The sequence below is a fragment of the Humulus lupulus genome, chromosome 1, assembly GCF_963169125.1.
Source record: "Humulus lupulus chromosome 1, drHumLupu1.1, whole genome shotgun sequence".
Lineage (NCBI taxonomy): Eukaryota > Viridiplantae > Streptophyta > Magnoliopsida > Rosales > Cannabaceae > Humulus > Humulus lupulus.
In genome coordinates this window covers 264,448,886-264,467,438 of record NC_084793.1, presented here as the reverse complement: position 1 = coordinate 264,467,438, position 18,553 = coordinate 264,448,886, and the positions used below count along the sequence as shown (strand labels likewise).

At 35.9% G+C, this 18,553-nt stretch overlaps 2 protein-coding genes across 3 annotated transcripts; one reads left to right on the top strand and one right to left on the bottom strand.

The window, feature by feature from the left end:
- The first annotated feature begins 9,028 nt into the window (after nucleotides 1–9,028).
- Nucleotides 9,029–9,845, top strand: LOC133806159 (protein PELPK1-like). The gene has a single exon (XM_062244285.1). It carries the CDS (start codon nucleotides 9,102–9,104, stop codon nucleotides 9,588–9,590), a length of 489 nt encoding a protein of 162 aa, XP_062100269.1. The 5' UTR covers nucleotides 9,029–9,101; the 3' UTR covers nucleotides 9,591–9,845.
- Nucleotides 9,846–10,371: 526 nt separating this feature from the next.
- On the bottom strand, nucleotides 10,372–12,532 carry LOC133806147 (uncharacterized). Of its 2 annotated transcripts, none has more exons than XM_062244280.1 (6): nucleotides 12,093–12,532; nucleotides 11,932–11,973; nucleotides 11,689–11,804; nucleotides 11,439–11,544; nucleotides 10,901–10,954; nucleotides 10,372–10,738 (listed from the first exon to the last, which is right to left on the bottom strand). In XM_062244280.1, the coding sequence occupies exons 1-6, from the start codon at nucleotides 12,372–12,374 to the stop codon at nucleotides 10,586–10,588; spliced, it is 753 nt and encodes a 250-aa protein (XP_062100264.1). In that variant the 5' UTR covers nucleotides 12,375–12,532; the 3' UTR covers nucleotides 10,372–10,585. The 2 variants fall into 2 exon arrangements, with proteins under 2 accessions (XP_062100264.1, XP_062100259.1); XM_062244275.1 differs by having other exon boundaries at nucleotides 10,372–10,744; nucleotides 12,093–12,527.
- Between the last annotated feature and the right edge of the window lie 6,021 nt (nucleotides 12,533–18,553).

Genomic DNA, 18,553 nt, shown 5'->3' with positions numbered 1-18,553 from the left:
TACTTGATGCCTTCAGTGACCCTTAGCCATTAATTTCAGTAAGGGACTAGACGTTTTTTCCTTGGCAATTTTTGGCATCCACAGTTATTACTTTAAACTATAGGGTTTTTTTATAAAAAGAAAAATTAATTTGAATTTAGTTTGATATATTTATAATTAATAATTAAATAAAAATAAAAGTAAAAAAATCCTTAATTGGGCAGGTCGGGTTACATTGAGTGGGCTGGCAAAAATTTCAACCCGCCCAATATAATAATTGGGCAATTTGAAATGGAAGTCGGGTTTTTCGGGTTGCATTTTTTGTCAGTTTTTTCGTGTTAGTTTGGGCGAGTTATTTGGGTTGGGCGGGTTGCAAAATTTTTCGTACAACCCTAGGTTGGACTACTCAGGATGAGGTACAGCTGGCATACAAGTGTATGAAGAAAATGTACATATAGAGTATCTTGTTAACTCTGGAGTGAGCAGCTCAATCTTACTTGACAGCCTATGACAACCAGAGAGTCTCCAGATCACCTCTTATGCCAACAACTTAGTTCAAGATACACATCATCCAGATCACCCTCGTGAAACTCTGAACATGGCCCACGTCAATTCGCATTGGTCTTACAACATCCAGCTCGAGGAGTGTGTTCAGCTCACGGAAGCTTGACTAAGACGCACAGTGAAGGATCCAAAAAGGATCGGAGATTCCTCATATGTCTCATAAATTCCTAGATGTTATTATGTATTTATTACTCGGTATAACAGGTATAGAATTAACAGGAAATTGTGTATTTATGTAAATGGGAAGTTACCCAAATTTGTAAGTTACCATATTAATGTACAGCTGCCCAAAATTGTCCGTGAGAATCTCCTATGAATACAAGGGGAATGGACAGAAAATGGATCGACTTTCTGTATGAAAAAACTCTGCTGAAAATGTTATAAATAATTTCATCAAGAGCCCTAAACAGATCAATAAGAGTAACTCGTGGACTAGGTGGATTTTAACCACTGAACCACATAAAATTGTGTGAGCATTTCGTGCTCTTATTTTCTGTCATTTCTTTTATTCTATTTATTAAAAGCCCAGTCTCTTTATTTTTGGATTTCTAAATCCCCTGTTGCCGAAAAACCACATCAACAGATTGTTGCTTTCATTGAGAGCAAATTAGGCTTGAACCCTCACACAAATTTCAACCCAACAATCATTATGGTGATCACCTGTTCTATGCGCGAAAACAAAATAGAGCAACGTAATGATCAAGAGGTTCACCATACGGCCATCCCCACTAAAGAAGGTACATCCGCATAGCGTCGCCCTAGAAAACAGCATGTGGACCAAGACAATGCTGGAAGTTCGGCCTCACGTCCACCGAATCCCAATCTTAGGTACCTGACAGCCATCAAGATGGAAAATGTCCAGCTAAGGAACTACCTTGCTCAGGCCAATAAGCAAATTGAGGAGATTTTAGCTTGATTACCCTCTCTTGCAACCGATGCTAACGTTGAAAGGAGGAAAAGTGGGTCCCACAGGAATAATCGACCTAATATTAGGCGTTCTATCCAAACTGCGACCCCGAGTTCCGTACCTTCTAAACAGATTCCGTGAAATACTCATCTTGTCAATCCTCACAGGAATAATCAATCTAACGCTAGCCATTCTGTCCAAACCACGACCTCGAGTTTCCTACCTTCTAAACAGATTCCGCGAAATACTTAACCTGCCAATCCTCGCAGAAATAATAATTCAACTCACATTCCTAGGAATCAGCCTGGCCAGACAGGGCAAGCTGAAGCCGACTCAAGGAGAAGAGACGTCCAAGCAAATCCCCTCGTGCCTCGACCAGCAGCTCGGGCACAGAGAAATGAGGTTGCACTGCCTTCGACCCGGGAAATTGGAGTAAATCAAAGGCGAGTTAATCTAGTGCGTCCCGATGGAACAAGGATAGCTTCACCGATAAGGCATCCTCCATTGCTGATTCGACATCCGATGCCACCTCGCCCACAGAGGAATGCTCTAGCTCAAGGGGATAGCATGAGAAATCTTGCCTCCTCAGAAGACATTTATATCCCGCGATCTTGCGCCAATAATCCAGATCTTTGATCCCAGCCACAAGTTGTAAGCTTCGCGAATTGGAGCTATTGGACAAAAATCCAGTTTGGAGACAAGTCCGGGAATGCTCATTATCTGAATCCCCACAGGCACAAGAGCGACCTAAGGAATTAGTTAAGCTCCGCACAAAGTCTTTGCTCCAACCTGCAATCTGACCTACGTGATCATCTGAACACACAAAGAGGACATCCAGCTCTCCACGATGATTTGAGTTGTACGTAGGCCAGGGGAGATTCGCCTATTGTACATGAAAATGGGAATGTCCCACCTAACTGAGCTCAAGCTTGGTGGGATAATAACCTGTCTAACATGTACAACAGGGTGGGAGCTGGTAACTAGCTCCCAAATGACCTAGAGACCAAGGATCCAACCCTCGAGTGACTGGACTTAATGGAGGAGCAGATGAAAAAACTCATGTCTGGAAAGAACATTGATGACTGTGATTCTGATGAGGAGCTCGAACCTTTCTCTCCCCATATTGCGGCAGCTCCGTATCCTGTTGGCTTCAAGATGCTGACCATACGCACGTATAACGAAATCACTGATCTGTCCAATCACCTAGGGACCTTCAACACACTGATGATGGCCCACAATGTAAACGTCGACCTAAGGTGTATTATGTTCCCTGCAACATTGACGAAACTAGCCAAAATGTGGTTCAATAAATATAAAAAACATTTAATCACCTCTTGGAAAAAATTGTCTTATGAGTTTAAGAGACTATTTTGGGCGGCAAAAGAGACGCGAGTAGAGGCCGATTCATTGGCTAACATCATGAAGTAGCCTGATGAATCCCTGAAGGCATATATCAATCAATTCACAAATGTAGCAGCCCAAACTAGAGACGTTGATGATATCTTTAAGCTCATGGCTATGAGGACGAGAATTACTAGGAAGAGATTTGTGGAAGGAAATCTAGAGAAAATGAGTAAAAATTGTAGATAAATTCTTGGCTCGAGCTCAAGAATGGATAAATTTAGAAGAGGCGGAGTCTGGTGTCACAAGAACCAGCCAGACCCCTGTCCATCCCGCTGGAGTGGTAGCGGATGCTGCAAATACGGCTCAGCCCACTACCAACAATAACCAGGCGGGGGGTAATAAACGAAAAGGGAATGGCGAGGGCGACCAGAATGGGTCCAAGAAAAATAAGCACGGGGATAAATATACCTCCATCTACATCGCTTATACTGATTTAACAGATACGCGATAGCGTATTTATTTAGCTAATTCTACTCGCCTTCCATGGAAGAAGCTCGAGCCCATGAAGCATCAAAGGGCGAAGAGAGATCCAGCTAAGTTTTGCTGGTATCATAATGACATTGGCCACAACATTGACGATTGTTGTCAACTAAAAGAAGAGATCGAGACTCTCATCTGGGCTGGATCATTAGCACAATACGCTCAAAATAGGGTAGCTCCTAGTCAACCGGCGGGGCAGAACCCTCAGCCAGCTCAAGCAAGCGTGGCCAACCCTCAACCAGCTCAAGGAAATCAGATCATCCTGTGAGGAACGGTTCCTAGTGCGCAGTGAAAATTGCGGTAATGGTATACACCAAAAAAATTCATATAAACAATCTTTATATGAGGATCCTTTAATTTGCAATATGTTAATCAATATATAATGTGAATATGAAAAATAATACAAAACCATTTACCTCTTGTAGCCTATCAAGAATCCTTGAATCTTTTCGTATGTATTTCGATCTTCCTATCCTTGCTTGAGTACTCGCACCTAGATTCTCTATACCTCAAGATGTGGGTGGGCACATAGAGAACAATGATCAATTTTGTGAATCAAAAGTATTCTCAACACATGGGACTTTTGATTATAGGCTAGAGAGAATAGGCTTTTCTTTTCGTGAAAAGATGATAGTTTTTCTTCTCTCTATAAAACTTGTCAAAAACTTGTTATTTCTATTTTCTATCAAATAGAATATATAGACATTATTACCATAATAATAATAATGAAGAAAATCAATCACCTTTTATAATAATAATGATAATAGACAAAATCTAACATTCCATTTTAAAACCCCTTTTAAAATGTTTAATTAATTAATTAAAAAAATAAAAATGAAAAACCAATATCTAATAACAGCAGATGTGCCACACGCACAGAGCAGTCCAAGCCCTATGAGCGTGGCCTATCCCTGAAAAATGGGATTTTGATTTTTCATGTGTTTTTACTTTTAATTAATTAATAATTATATATTTTAATAAGGTATCATCTTTTTAAGGAAAAAGATAACAACTTAAATTTCAAAATTCAAAATTTGAATTTTCATCATCATCTTATTATTAATTAAATTGATATAATAATCAAAACCAATTTTGACTATCCATATTTATTTATTCACACTTAAATAAAATAATTGATTAAAATCATTTTCTTTTATTTCTACACAATTTCAAAATTGCACAAATATAATAATAAATTGTGCAACTTCAATTATCATATAATTGCACATTTATCCCGAAGAATAAATATTCTCTCAAATAGCTCACTCACAGTTTAACTCTTGTATCAACTCTTACCTTAATTAGTGTTGATAGAGCCGCCACGGGGACCTATGGACCAATAATTCCAAGCTCCAATAAATAAAATATTATTAACCAAAACTCTTTGATTCAATAATCATATTTATTAATCACATGATTATTCCACTATAAATATGAGACTGAACTCTTCAGAATTTAAGACATATATTTACTGAGTACTTTATTGTAACCACAAAGTATCCATTGATATATTCATTACATACAAATTAATCCTCTATTGATGATTCATAATTAAATGGGAATAAAATTACCATTTTACCCTTTTAATTATATCTTGATTCCTAGTGTACCATTAAATTTACTAGTGAAGGTTAATTCATAATCTGATTATGAATTTGACGCCAATAACCTTTTCAGTTCCAAAAGCCAACCCAAAAGGGAATCATCATTCAATCTATATGAAGGTATAGATTCCATATATATTAAACTCTGTCCCCAGCCATATACATCATTGAGTCCCCAAACATATGGTACAAAATATAATTTATTTTTATTGTTTTTAATTATCATATAAATTTTAAATAAATAAACAATATCATAAAAATAAATAAAATATATTTAATATAATGTATGACATAAATGTATCAGAAAATTAAGGCAAAATATTGTCTATAATTTGAACAAAAACCGGTTAATTTTTTTTTCAACATATAATAGAATGAATTACTGTTCTAAAGTATATATAAATATTTATATTAATAATCTCTATATATATGATATCTAAACACAACATTGATATAGATATATAAATTATAATAATATTTAAAAAGAAATTAATAATAGAATAAAATAATAATAGAAAAAGTCATAGTGTAGAGTAATAAGCATGCATCAACTATTTTTAGTTTCTAATGTAATTTGCAATGTCCTTTGATGAATTTGATAAAGAAAAAGAGCTTAAATTATATTAGTATTATACATGGATTTTAAATTTAAGTTTGTTGCTAGTTTTTTTTTATAAAAAAAAAGAATTTTGTTTCTAGTTGATAGTATATTATATTATATTATATGTTTAAATGATATTATTCTAATACGTGAAGTTTAAGTTTAATTAAATTTTATTTAAGTTATAAAACATATGGTTTTATTATTTTTAAATAATTGTCATTGTAAAATATCTCAAAAATATCTTATTTTAATTTATTTAATTAATATGATTTAAGTTTAAATTATGTTTACAATCTACCATTAAATATAAAAATATTCTGTTATATATAAAAATATTCCGTTAAAGTTAACGAAAAAAATTAAAAAAAACCATTAAAATCAAAAATCTCGATTGTCTACACTATATGATATTGATTTCTTTTTACATCTAAATAAGTAAACTAACTATTACATTATTACCAAATAAATAGAAACAAATCATTACATCAATTACTATATTTAAGGATTATATAAATATATATTTATATACATATCAAGATTAAATCTTACTACAATTATCTCGTTTTCTTTATTTGAGTTAGGAAGTTTCATGTTCTATGCATGATAACTTAATAAAATTTTTTAATATGCCAATATATGACAATTTTAATTTTTTGAACAAAAATACTCCTAACATTCAAATACTAATTTTCTCTCTCAGTCTGAACTCTCTCTCTCTCTCTCTCTAATGTCTCTCATTCTCTCACTTTCTCTCTCATTCTAATCTTGTAGATCTAAACAAAATACCAAAATTTAAAAAAAAAAAAAAAAAATCATCTGAAATGGACAGTTGAGTGGAAAAAATATGAAATTCCAAAATTTTCGTCAAATTTAAATGTAGAGCATCAAAATTGTATCGAAAAAGCATCGTTTTAGCCCAAAATCATATTTTCATGATTGCATTGCAAAAACATTGAAACATCATCAATTTTGCATCAAAAAAACATTGATTTAGCCAAAAAAAAATAAGTTTTCATGATTGTAGCACAAAAGCATCGAAATTGCATTGAAAAAGCATCGTTTTGGCAAAAAATTAAGTTTTCATGATTGCATCGCAAAAGCATCGAAACACCATCGATTTTGCATCAATGGTGTTTCGATGCTTTTGCGATGCAATCATAAAAATTTGATTTTTTTTTCCAAAACGATGATTTTTTAATGCAAAATCGATGATGTTTCGATGCAATCATAAAAATTGATTTTTGGCTTGCGATGCAATCATAAAACTTGATTTTTGACCAAAACGATATTTTTTCGATGCAAAATCGATGGTGTTTTGATGCTCTTGCGATGCAATCATGAAAACTTATTTTTTTTGGCCAGAATGATGCTTTTTCGATGCAAAATCGATGTAATTTTGATGCTCTTGCGATGTAATCATGAAACTTGATTCTTGGCCAAAACGATGCTTTTTCGATGCTCTTGCAATGTAATCATGAAAACTTAATTTTTGGCCAAAACAATACTTTTTTTTATGCAAAATCGGTGCAATTTCGTTGCAAAATTGATGGTGTTTCGATGCTTTTGTGATGCAATTATGAAAACTTATTTTTTGGCCAAAAAAATGCTTTTTCGATACTTTTGTGATGCAATCATGAAAACTTGATTTTTTTGCCAAAACGATATTTTTTTCGATACTCTGCACTAAAATTTGACGAAAACTTTGGAGGTTCATTTTGTTTCACTTAAATGTCTGTTTCAGATGATTTTTTTTTTTTAATTTTGGTTTTCTTTCGAGATCTACAATATTAGAACGAAAGAGAGAACGAGAGACGTTAGAGAGAGAGAGAGAGTTCGGACTGAGAGAGAAAATAAGTGTTTGAATGCTAGGGGTATTTTTATCCAAAAAATTGAAATTGTCATATATTTAGGATAATAACTTATATTGGCATATTAAAAAATTTCACAAAATTATCAAGCATATAACATATAACATGAAATTTCACTTTGTGTTAGGCCATGGAGTAGTGCCATGGATTATAATTGTTTATTGTTTTTAGTAAACATATATTTATTGTTTACCGAAGAAGCTTTTGAGGCCAGGCCACTGAAGGCACAAATGTCGGTTCTTCTTATGAAAGAACGCAAAGTCAAAACACTAGTATTTGACAAAGAACAATTAGTGAATTAATTAGCCCCTTATTTTTTACATTATCTTCAAATGCCCAATAAAAATGATAAAGTTAGCCTTCTTTTACCCTAACTAATTTTTTTAATATAAATTTATCCCCCAAATTTTTTATCTATAACCAAATATCACATAGATGATAAAAATATTTTAGTTTTACCCTACAAAAATTTTATTATAAATTTGACCATACAATTAATTTTATTATAAATTTGACCATACAATTAATTTTTTATTCAATTATTATGTAAATTAAAACAATAAAAAATTACTCATCTTATATAATTTATTAAATAGTTAGAAAAGTTTAATAAAGACAATTTTTTATTATAATGTTATTAATGTATCTATTCGCTACAAATAAAAAAAATTGGGAAGATATTGATTCGAAAAAAACTAAAAAAATATATAAACTTATATAGTTTTGTTATGGTTTTTTGTTATTTATTTATTAATAAAATTAAATGTGAGTTTGTTCAAATATTTATTTTTTTCAAAACAAATGTATACATTAATTATGAGTAAATAACATATAAAAATAAGAACCGAAAAAAGTGGATCTATAAATTTTTATATTATTTATTAATTTAATTTTCTAGATAAATTATTTAAATTTATGGCTAATAAAATTATATGTAATTTAATGTGTTTTATGTTTTGAATCAATTTTACTCAATTATATATTGTAACATAAATTAATAGATATTCTCTTAACTAATTTTATATATTTTTCTAATAGCATGTGTTAGAAGTAAAAAAAACGATCTTAATATTTAAATAAAAACTAAATTAATAAGAAAAGTCAAATTTAAGGGTAAAAATAAAACAATTTTATCAATTTGAGCAATAATTGACAATAGATAAAAGTTTTAAGTAAATTAATACTAAAAGAACTAGCTAGGGGTAAAGAATACTAATTTTACCATTTAGGGAACATTTGAAGACAATGTCATAAGTGAGGGGGCAAAAACATAGTACTAACAAAAGTGAGGGGTAAATTGACTAATTATTCCAAAAAATTAGGTCCAACCATATATTTCCTTGGTCTTGATTAGTTCAATAACCTATAAGACATATAGTTTTTAAATACTTCTATTCTATCATACGAGTTCAAGTCATGAAAATTCTTTTGAGCTAGCTTGTTAAATTTTTTGGAACTTCAATTAGTCAAGGAAGCTCAACTAACCAATTGTTTTACCTCATAATTCATGCAACCAAAATCCATCAAACTCATTATCATGCCCACCAAAGCCTTTGAATCCTTGTACATATTTATCTCTATAAATAACCCATTACATTCATCATATACCTCCACAACAACAAAAAAAACTCCCCCCTAAATACATTATTGACATATCCAACACAAGTACTCTTCTTTTTTGTCATCAAACCATGGCTTTTCTCAAGCTTTCCTCTGTTCTATCAATGATCATAGCCTTATCACTCTCAGCCCATCCAATTTTGGCAACTCGCCACCTTTTAGACACCCCGGCAGCCGCCCCGCCTCCTGCATTGCCCAAAATTCCTTCTCTTCCCAACCCCACATTGCCTCCATTGCCCTCAGTCCCACCACTGCCTAAACCAAATATGCCTCCTATGCCTGCTAACCCTTTGCCTACTCTTCCAACTCCTCCAACTTTGCCAAAGCCCAACATTGCTCCATTGCCCTCAAACCCTTTGCCAACTCTTCCAACTTTGCCAAAGCCCAATGTGGCTCCATTGCCATCTAACCCTTTGCCTGCACTTCCCACCAACCCAGCCAATAATATTCCCTCAATTCCTAAGGTAACACTTCCTCCTCTCCCCTCTATCCCAACAACAATGCCTTCAATTCCCACCATTCCAAAATTTCCATTCTTCTCTCCTCCACCATCAAATTGAAGGGTTGACTAGATACTAGGGATGGATCTGGGCTTCATTTGCCCCTTCTATCTATGATCTTGCATACAATTGAGTGATTTAAATTATGTTTTTGGATTGTGTTCTGTTTTATTTTTGTTTTATTTTTTGCCTCAGTTTGAGGATGTCATTTTTTTCTATTTTGGTTTGGGGTTTGGTTATGTAATGTATACCACTTACAGATTAGTTGTATTTTTGTTATTGTACTACGAATAAAAATTATTGATTTGTTGGTTATCATAGCATTCTTACTGAATTGCAAAAAAAAAATATGCATATAAACTTTATCATCCAGTCAAAAATTACATTTGATGCCAAAATATTTGGAGGAAAAAAAAGAGAGACAAGATATAATCATCGAAGTATGTTCCAAGCTTGCACATAACATTTTATTGATGGAGTTCTTGTTACTATTACTAGCAAGAACTTCATCTTCTTATTATCACGGCTCTCCACGAACTCAAATTTCCTTTACACCATATCATAAGATGGGATGGGATAGAACATTGATTATCTCTTTCTTATTCCATGGCCATGGCTTAACAGTTTAGAAACAGTAGGCTATAGATCAAAATACCTATGCTTCATGTTCTATTAGTTCGTTTTATATTTTATGTACAGCAATATTCTAATGGTTTTTTTTCATGTTTATGAACTATGGTTTATATTCTGTGTATTTTATTTCAACGTTTCGTGCATGCATTTTCTTGTCGCATTAGACTAATTGTAAATCATGTAATCTCACAAAACTAACAAATCAAACTTGTTAAAAAGGTCATTGAATATATGATTAAAGTTCATTAACAAATCTGAATCTGTGTTTTATGCACAAAACATACAAGTATAATGTGAGGAAGCATATTTAAATGTGTAATAGATATGGTTCAATCTGACGAATTTCAGTATGAAGATTTCGAATTCTTTGAGAGCACAATTCTCAATGTTAGACAGAAAATACTAACACAGCTAACTCTGTTTCAGTGCTTGTAGAAGACCAAATCTCTACTGCAGTTAGCCTTGATGGCATCCTCCAATTTCTCAACACGGTCAAAATCAGCTTTAAAACTAACCATGGTAATACCATCTTTCCCAGTTTCGTAATCTTGCTTGATATCTTCAACTTGAAAAGACTGTAGCTGAAAGGAAACATTTTGCAAGATATGGATTCTTTAGATATCTTAATCCAGACCATGATTTAAACACCCACCTGAACACAACCCCCCACCCCCACCAAAAATAGTATATATATATATATATATATAGTTTCCTTTTATGCACATATAAGAGATTACCTGATGGTATAGAGCGCCTAAAAGATCAAATGGGACCTCCACCCCCATTGGAACCTACAATGCATAAGGTCAGACCAGAGATTCCAGACAAAAACAATGGCAGTGCAAGTGAAGGGTTCTCTCTATTGGATGGAAAAAGGGCACCAATATAATAACTTACTCTAAAATGATTGAAGTATCCGCCAGATTTACAAATTATTAAATGAACATTTTTCATTCGCATAAAGAAAATGGAACCAATCTCAGCTCTAGATTATGATAATAAAAATTCTAGTAACTGATGTTTTTGTAAACCTGCTTTATATATATAATTGAGTGTCTAAAAATAATTTTTGTAAGCAAACTGTTCAGCTGATAATTTCAGAAGTGATTGACAGAATCCAATCACTTTTCAGAGGTTTTAAGTAACTAAAGAAATCTACCTTTTAGCTGCATCATAATATGAAACCTTTAAATAACACAGCAATAGCAAACTAGCCCATGTAACAGCAATTGCAATGAATATCCCAATGCATTAAAGCCAATCAAAACCCAATACCTTGGATTTTACTAAACAAGTTGGGGCATTTCTCAAGCATTCTGAGGTAACTCCTCCATAAGCTCTGACTAGCCCCCCTGTGCCTAATTTGATACCTCCAAAATACCTTGAAAAAAAAAATGTCCCAAGAAAATATTATTATTAACGTCAACTTCGTTCACGTAACATGATAAACATTGTGCACTCAACTAATGTGGGGGAGTCTTCATATAAATACAATACACCAGTATCATTATCATCAATGTCTTACCTGATGACAACCACCATAACTCTGTCAATTCCAGAAGAAACAATGGCAGAATGTATTGGCTTTCCAGCTGTACCAGAAGGTTCACCATCATCATTTGATCTATATTGATCTCCGACCTGAATTTTTTTCAACAAAATAATGGGTATTGGCCTAAGTTGAAAAAAAAAAGGAAATAAAGCAAAAGCAATAATTCTGAGAAACTAAACAGAGCAACAGAGGATCCCAAAATCGAACTCTACAAACCTTGTAAGCCCAACAATTGTGAGTCGCACGCGGATCTCGAACCTAATTCATTCGGGAGAAAAGAAAACAACAATAACAAAGCTTTATCCAAAAGAAGAACTTGAGAAATACTTGGGATGAAAAAGCAAAAATATATAATTTGAAATAATTAAAAAAAAAACCTGGGAGAGGAAGGAAAAGGCGGATTGTTCGTCGGAGATGGGGCCAGCAATGGCGATGAATTTGCTCTTTTTGATCTCCTTTTCGAATGAAACTCTCTCCTTGATGGTGGTGAAAGCACCACCGCCACCACCGCTACTGCTACTGCCGGTGGTGACCATTGTTCTCTTGGCTGCGGCGGAGGCGAAGAGGCCTATACTAGGAGGAGGCTGAGTTAGCAGAAGTAGCTTTCGACAATGGTAATGAGAACGACAACTGGGTATTGTTGTCGCTACTATTGGCATGGCTCTCAACAATACCAACTGCCTCTTCTTCGTCGATGCCGTGGTGGACCAACCATTCTGCGACTATCGCCGTGTCCTCGCTACTAGAGTGCTCATTAGATAAAATCCAACATTTTTACCCCCCGATTAATCCAACCATAGTATCCAAGGTTGTAGGTTGAAAATCATCTTCTAATCTATTCTAATTCATACGGAAGAAATCATACAAAAACGTCTAATCCATTCTAATTCATAAAAAGAAATCATACAAAAAATTAAATACTATTTATTAATTTAATATCTCAAATTTACTAATAAGAATTAATATCTTAATTAGTTTGTCGGGGGATAATAATTGATTTAATTATATTATTAAGTGAATTAAATGATTAGAAATGCATGTATATGTGAATTAAATATGCATTTGTACTCATTTTTGTTAATAGAGGCATATTTGTAATTTTGACTTTTTGAGGGCATAAATGTAAAGTATATGTGTGTTGTGCTTGAGACTAGAAGATTGTGGAGATTTATTCGTGATGTGTGATCTAAGACAGTCCTAGGGAGCAAAATAGTCACAACGGGATCGAATGGGTGGACTTATGGGTATTTTGGGGATATAGTACATGTTTGGGATTAATGGGTAACGAGTAGCGATTTAGCAATTTTTTGGGGTATGTCGAGATTAAATGGGGATTTATAGGAATACTCGAGGAATTAGCAGGATGTAGAAAATGACGATTTTGCCCTTGGTGGTATTAGAAAGCTAGGATTGGTCTTGGGGACAATTTGGTCATTTTATAGCAGGGGTAGATTTAGATTGCCTTAGACACTAGAACTCACCAGAAACAGAAAGAACACACACTCTCTCAAGCTTCTCTCTCTCGACACACTCTCTTTATCACTCAAGGCTAAGGGAGATTTTTCTTGCTGAAAATTAAGGGAGGAGGCTTGAGGATTGAAGGTAGGTGAAGCCTGAAGTGGTTGAGGTTTAGCTCATGATCAAAATTTTAGTTGAGGTAAGGATTTTGTTCTGGTTTTAATGGTATTTTTTATTTAGTTAGAAGCTTTTCTTAAGGTTTAAGCTTTGGTCTGATTTTTTATTTTTGATGGGTTATAGGCTAAGTATTGGGGTGGTTATGCTGGTTATGCTGCTTTGAAACGAACTGTGGACTGAAATTTGGGTTAAGTGTTGAATTGGCTATGAATTGGAAGGTTTAGCTAAGAAAAAAAAAACGTAGTGGAAATGCATGGATTTCTGGGTTTTGGGGCTCGAGTCGCAGTCCTGTTCTTCAAGCGTCGCGACCCGTATGAACCAAGGCATCACGTCGTAGGCTGAGGCGTGTCGCGGCCCGTGCCCCCTTGGTGAGAGCGCAAGGCTCTCTGACTGGTGGCGCGTCACGGCCCTAATGGGTTGGGTCGCAGCTCAAATAGGGAATTATGGCCAATGTGGGGTTTTAAGCTCGGGAACCCAAATTTAAGAGCTCGGGAAGGATTCTACTACCCGGTTTAGTAGAATTTGAGGAGGCTAGAATATTAATATGAAATTCTTAATTGATTAGGGCTTGATGAATGTCTATTATTAATGTGTTGTGACTAGGTTTTACATCAAGGCTCAGGTTTAGGGAATCGTGCTCGGGATCGCATTAATCAATCTACTTGGGACACTGGTAAGAAAATTGCTTGTGCCCATAGAGCAGAGCATGGCCCTATTATTTGTGTTTAATGTGTTTTGTGGATACCTCTAAATGTTATGTTATGTTGTGCATGATTATAAATGAACGGCGAAGGCCGAGAACGGCGAAGGTCGAAAACGGCGAAGGTCGAAAACGGCGAAGGCCGAGAACGGCGAAGGTCGGGGACAGCAAAGGTCGGGATCGACATTAAGCATGCTAATTGCAGGCCGCTAGGGCGAGACCCTCTAAGGGTGTTTTATTCACCCGCTCGATGAAGACCGTGAACCCAGTGCCTGGTAAAGCATCTGGGTCGGCATAGGCCGCTGTATGTTTAATCGATTATCTGTTTAAGCTGTTTATTACTGGATTGAATTGTGATATGTTTTATGGTGAGTTTTCTTGTTGGGCCTCAACTCGCGGGTGCTCTATGGTGTAGGTAAGGGCAAGGGAAAGGTCGACCAACCATGAGTTGGAGAGTGTGGAGCGACGTGTACATGTTTGGCCTACCTGGCTGCCACAGCCGAGGTTGTTTGAGGAATTTTCTATAAGTGGTTGATTTTGTCGCTTAGGACGATTGTATTGAAACTTTTGAATTGTAATACATTTTTTAATCAATATTTTGGGATCCTAATGTATAACTTTTATGACTTTAATGAGAGTCCAAATCTTTTATAATTAGCATTCGTCAAATGAGTCTTTATTTTGATTTAATCATGCTTTTTAAACTAAAACCTTGATTAGCGAGTTTGCAATGTGCTACTACCCTAGAGTCGTTACCATGTGATGTTAAAATATGTCATTAGCTTGCTAATCGATGTATTAGACCAAAAAGTGTGGTTAATTAAAATGAACATTCATTTAAATAAGATTTTGGTATAAAAGGTTAATTAAAATGAACACTCATTTAAATAAGATTTTGGTATAAAAGGTTGGACATTCATTTAAATCATGAAAGTGTTACATTGGGATCCCAAAATACTATTTAGAAAAATATTTACAACTCAAAAGTTACTTTATAGTCGACCTAAGTGACAAAACCAAACATATATAACACGCTCCTCAAAATACCCCAGTCGTGGCAACTAGGTAGGCCAAACATGTACGCACTGCTCCATGCCCTCCAACTCATGGTTGATCAACATTTTCCTTGCCCTTACCTGCACCATAGAGCACCCGTGAGTTGAGGCCCAACAAGAGAACCTCAAAGCACAACATACAACAATTTATTTCAACAAATAAATACTTAATCAAATACAACAAACAATTTACAAGTTTCTATTCAAATACACAAAACACAATAGCATAACAGCACAATAGCATAATGGCATAACAACACAACAGTACAGCGGCCTCCGCCGATCGAGGTGCGTTATCAGCCATTGAGTCCGCTGTCTTAATCGAATGGGTGTGTACAGTACCCTTAGAAGGTCTCTCCCTGGTGGCCTGCATTCAACATGCTTAACGCCGATCCCAGCCCTTTGCCGCTCCCGGCTCTTGCCGCTTCCGGCCTTTGTCGCTCCCGACCTTTTCCGCTTTCGGCTCTTGCCGATCGATCACAATCAAATGTATGACATAATAGCTATAAACAATACCCACAACACTAAACACAACATAGCTCTACAGGCACAAACAATTCTCTTACCTTGTGTCCCGAGCTGACAACCCAAAGCGATCCCGAGCACGATCCCTAATCCCGAGCCTGAGCGGTAAAACCTAGTCACAACGTAATGATAAATAGACATCCATCAATTCCTTAGCCAGTTAAGAACTTCTGATTAAAATACTAGCTTTCGGGACCTCAGATTCTACTAAACCAGGTAGTAGAATCCTTCCCGAGCCCTAACGTATGGGTTCCCAAGCTTAAAACTTTCATTTGGCCAACATTTCCTATTTGAGACGTGACCTTGCCCATTAAGGTCACAATGCGCCTCAAGTCAGAGAGTCATGGGCTCTCTTCAAGGGGACATGAGACGCGATGCGCCTCAGTCTGCGCCGCAGCGCCTGGGCAAAATCTGAGGCTCCCAAGCCTCTGAGTTCATGCGACCACAGCTCGAGCCCCTAAACCCATAAATCCAAGATCCACACAAATCAGAGCCTAGACCCAAAATTCAATTTACAATTCATACCAAAGCAGCATAACCATACCGCAAAACTCACCCCACAAACTCATCAAAATTCATAAATCATACTCTAAAGTTCAATCCCATAAAACATCTAAATCACCACAGAAAACTCAGTAAAAATCAGCAGAAATCCTAACTGTTGACTCTTGATTTGGCCAACGACACAGAGTCAAATAAATGACAAAGAATAAAGAGAAAATCAAGAAGAGAATCAAATGGAAAGAAAGTGACACAAGAAATTATAGTGGTTCGGCCCCAATGAGATGGTAATGACCTACTTCCACTTAGTGTTCTTACTAATATTGAATCCCAATACTGTGATCAAAGAACTAGGGTTCTCAAGTTTCACAAGCCTTAAGAGTATTACAATTCCGGTGGATAATCACACTATGCTTTTTTCTCTGAATCCAAAGATTAAAAGTTCAAAAGTCCCCTTCCTTGAGCCCTCTCTTTCCTATTTATAGGCTAAAGGGGGTTACATGGGCCAATGGGCCTTTTACAATTAAGATCAACATACCCAGGTAATAAAAGGAAATACAATGAATATAATTATTACAAGATTGCGTATCTCAAAAGAAGTAAATGGAAGTATGCGACTAGACTGGTCGCACTTAACCGCGAGACTTGACAAACCAACCATTATCTGGTCGATAGTCGAGCAGTATTCCTTCGCTCAAAATCGCCACGTGTCAAACACGCGTAAGCCACGTGTAAGAAAATCCCGCCACGTCATCAGGAACCATTTTTGGGTAAACATTTGCCCCCCAAGTTTATTTTACTGGGACCAACATAAAGTAAACTTTTGAGTGTCCGACCCTTCGCGTGCCCCACTAAATCTGTCAGAGTCATCCATGCCTTCTCGAAAAAGGCAACCAATCATGTCTTTTCGGTTTCCCAAAAGCTGTCTGACGGCTATTGCGCTTCCCCATGCCTTGAAAATTTACTCCTATCATTACTTCTTTTACAGTGCCACAATCAATATAAATAACTCATTCTTTTCACTTTTCACTTTTTACCAATCTTCTTTTCCTGAAGAACTCTGAAGAACAAAACAAAACAGGCTCATAAAAACTTGTTGATCCAAGGTGTATCTGTCCATTCGTTTGAATCAATGCCCATGTCTTCATTTCAATCTTCCATTCAAGTAAGTTTCTTCATCGATTCATCTCTGCTATGCCCTGCTATGCAATGTCTGTCTTTCCTTTATTTTAGATTCTGAGTTCTTGAAAAAATTGTTTCGGGGTAAATGGGTATACTGATCTGCGCTTAATATGGTAGGAAAAATACGCTTTGATGGGGCTAGGAATCAATTTGGTAGTCAGGATAATTAATTTAAGGCATAAAATCGAAGTAAAAATTCAATTTTCAAGCCTATAGAAAAACTGAGTTTTTCCCGCCTCTTCAGAGTCGGAAAAGTTGTTCCTGAAAAACTTTTCACTTATGCTTTTTTATCCATTTTCCAAACTATTCGCATAGAATTTAGTGTTTTTTCAGAATGCTGTTGGTCGTGTAAAAGCTTAACTTTTATACACGAGCAACGTTATTCCAACTCTTAACACCTTTTGGTCTTTTGGGCCGTAGATTCTCATCTCCCCTTCTCTGTTCGCAGATTTTCATGCAAGATCCGTGGGGAGATGAGAGGCAAATCGACGATGACCTACTCGCTCAGCTGCTCGTGGATGAAGAACAACCGTCGTTACTCATACCGAAGATCCATTTTTCCCAGGCCCCATCCAACAGACCTCCGACCAGTCCATCAAACATGGGTAGAGTAAAATCCACCACCCAGAAAAAGAAACCAACCAACCCTCAAACAACTTAGCCTGCTCCTCGGGCTAAAATTCCTTCGACCAGCGCTCGAGCTGAAAATACTGATCCCGAAATCCAAACACAGGCCCAACCCCGGGACGTCCTTCGACCAGACGTCGAATGGTACGTTGCTCCTCCTAGCCAAATCACTGCTAGGATGCTAACCAATTACCTCAAGAAGTACGGACTTTCTAGGGTAACTTTATTCAAACCTGCCAACAACCAGAGGGCAAACCTACCTGGCTGCGCCTTCAGCGCCTAGTTGAGGTACCACATATTGAGGCAAGAGCAATCTTGCCTCTTCATCCTTTTTTCCAGGGAGTGGCAAATTATTTCGGAGTCACTCCTTTCCAAATAACCCCAAACGGGTATAGAATGCTTTTTGCACTCTATATCATTTATAGCCATAAAAAGTGGCTTGTCCCTACGCCTCATGAGATCAACTACCTGTTCGATCTTAAATGCAACCCTAACCAAGACAACATGGGGTTTTTTCATCTCTGTCACCAGGAATCGACTCGCATCTTCCTAAGTGAGACTACCTACAAGTCCAATGTAGGAAAGTACTTCCAGGAGTACTTTTTAACTACTG

Excerpts from the sequence above, each read along its gene's own strand:
- LOC133806159 (XM_062244285.1), top strand. The coding sequence starts at position 9,102 with ATGGCTTTTCTCAAGCTTTCCTCTGTTCTATCAATGATCATAGCCTTA.
- LOC133806147 (XM_062244275.1), bottom strand. The coding sequence starts at position 12,374 with ATGCCAATAGTAGCGACAACAATACCCAGTTGTCGTTCTCATTACCAT. Across the intron at positions 11,805-11,931 it reads ACAATTGTTGGGCTTACAAG|GTCGGAGATCAATATAGATC; the intron begins GTTTGTAGAGTT and ends AAAAAAATTCAG. Across the intron at positions 11,545-11,688 it reads GTTATGGTGGTTGTCATCAG|GTATTTTGGAGGTATCAAAT; the intron begins GTAAGACATTGA and ends TTTTTTTTCAAG.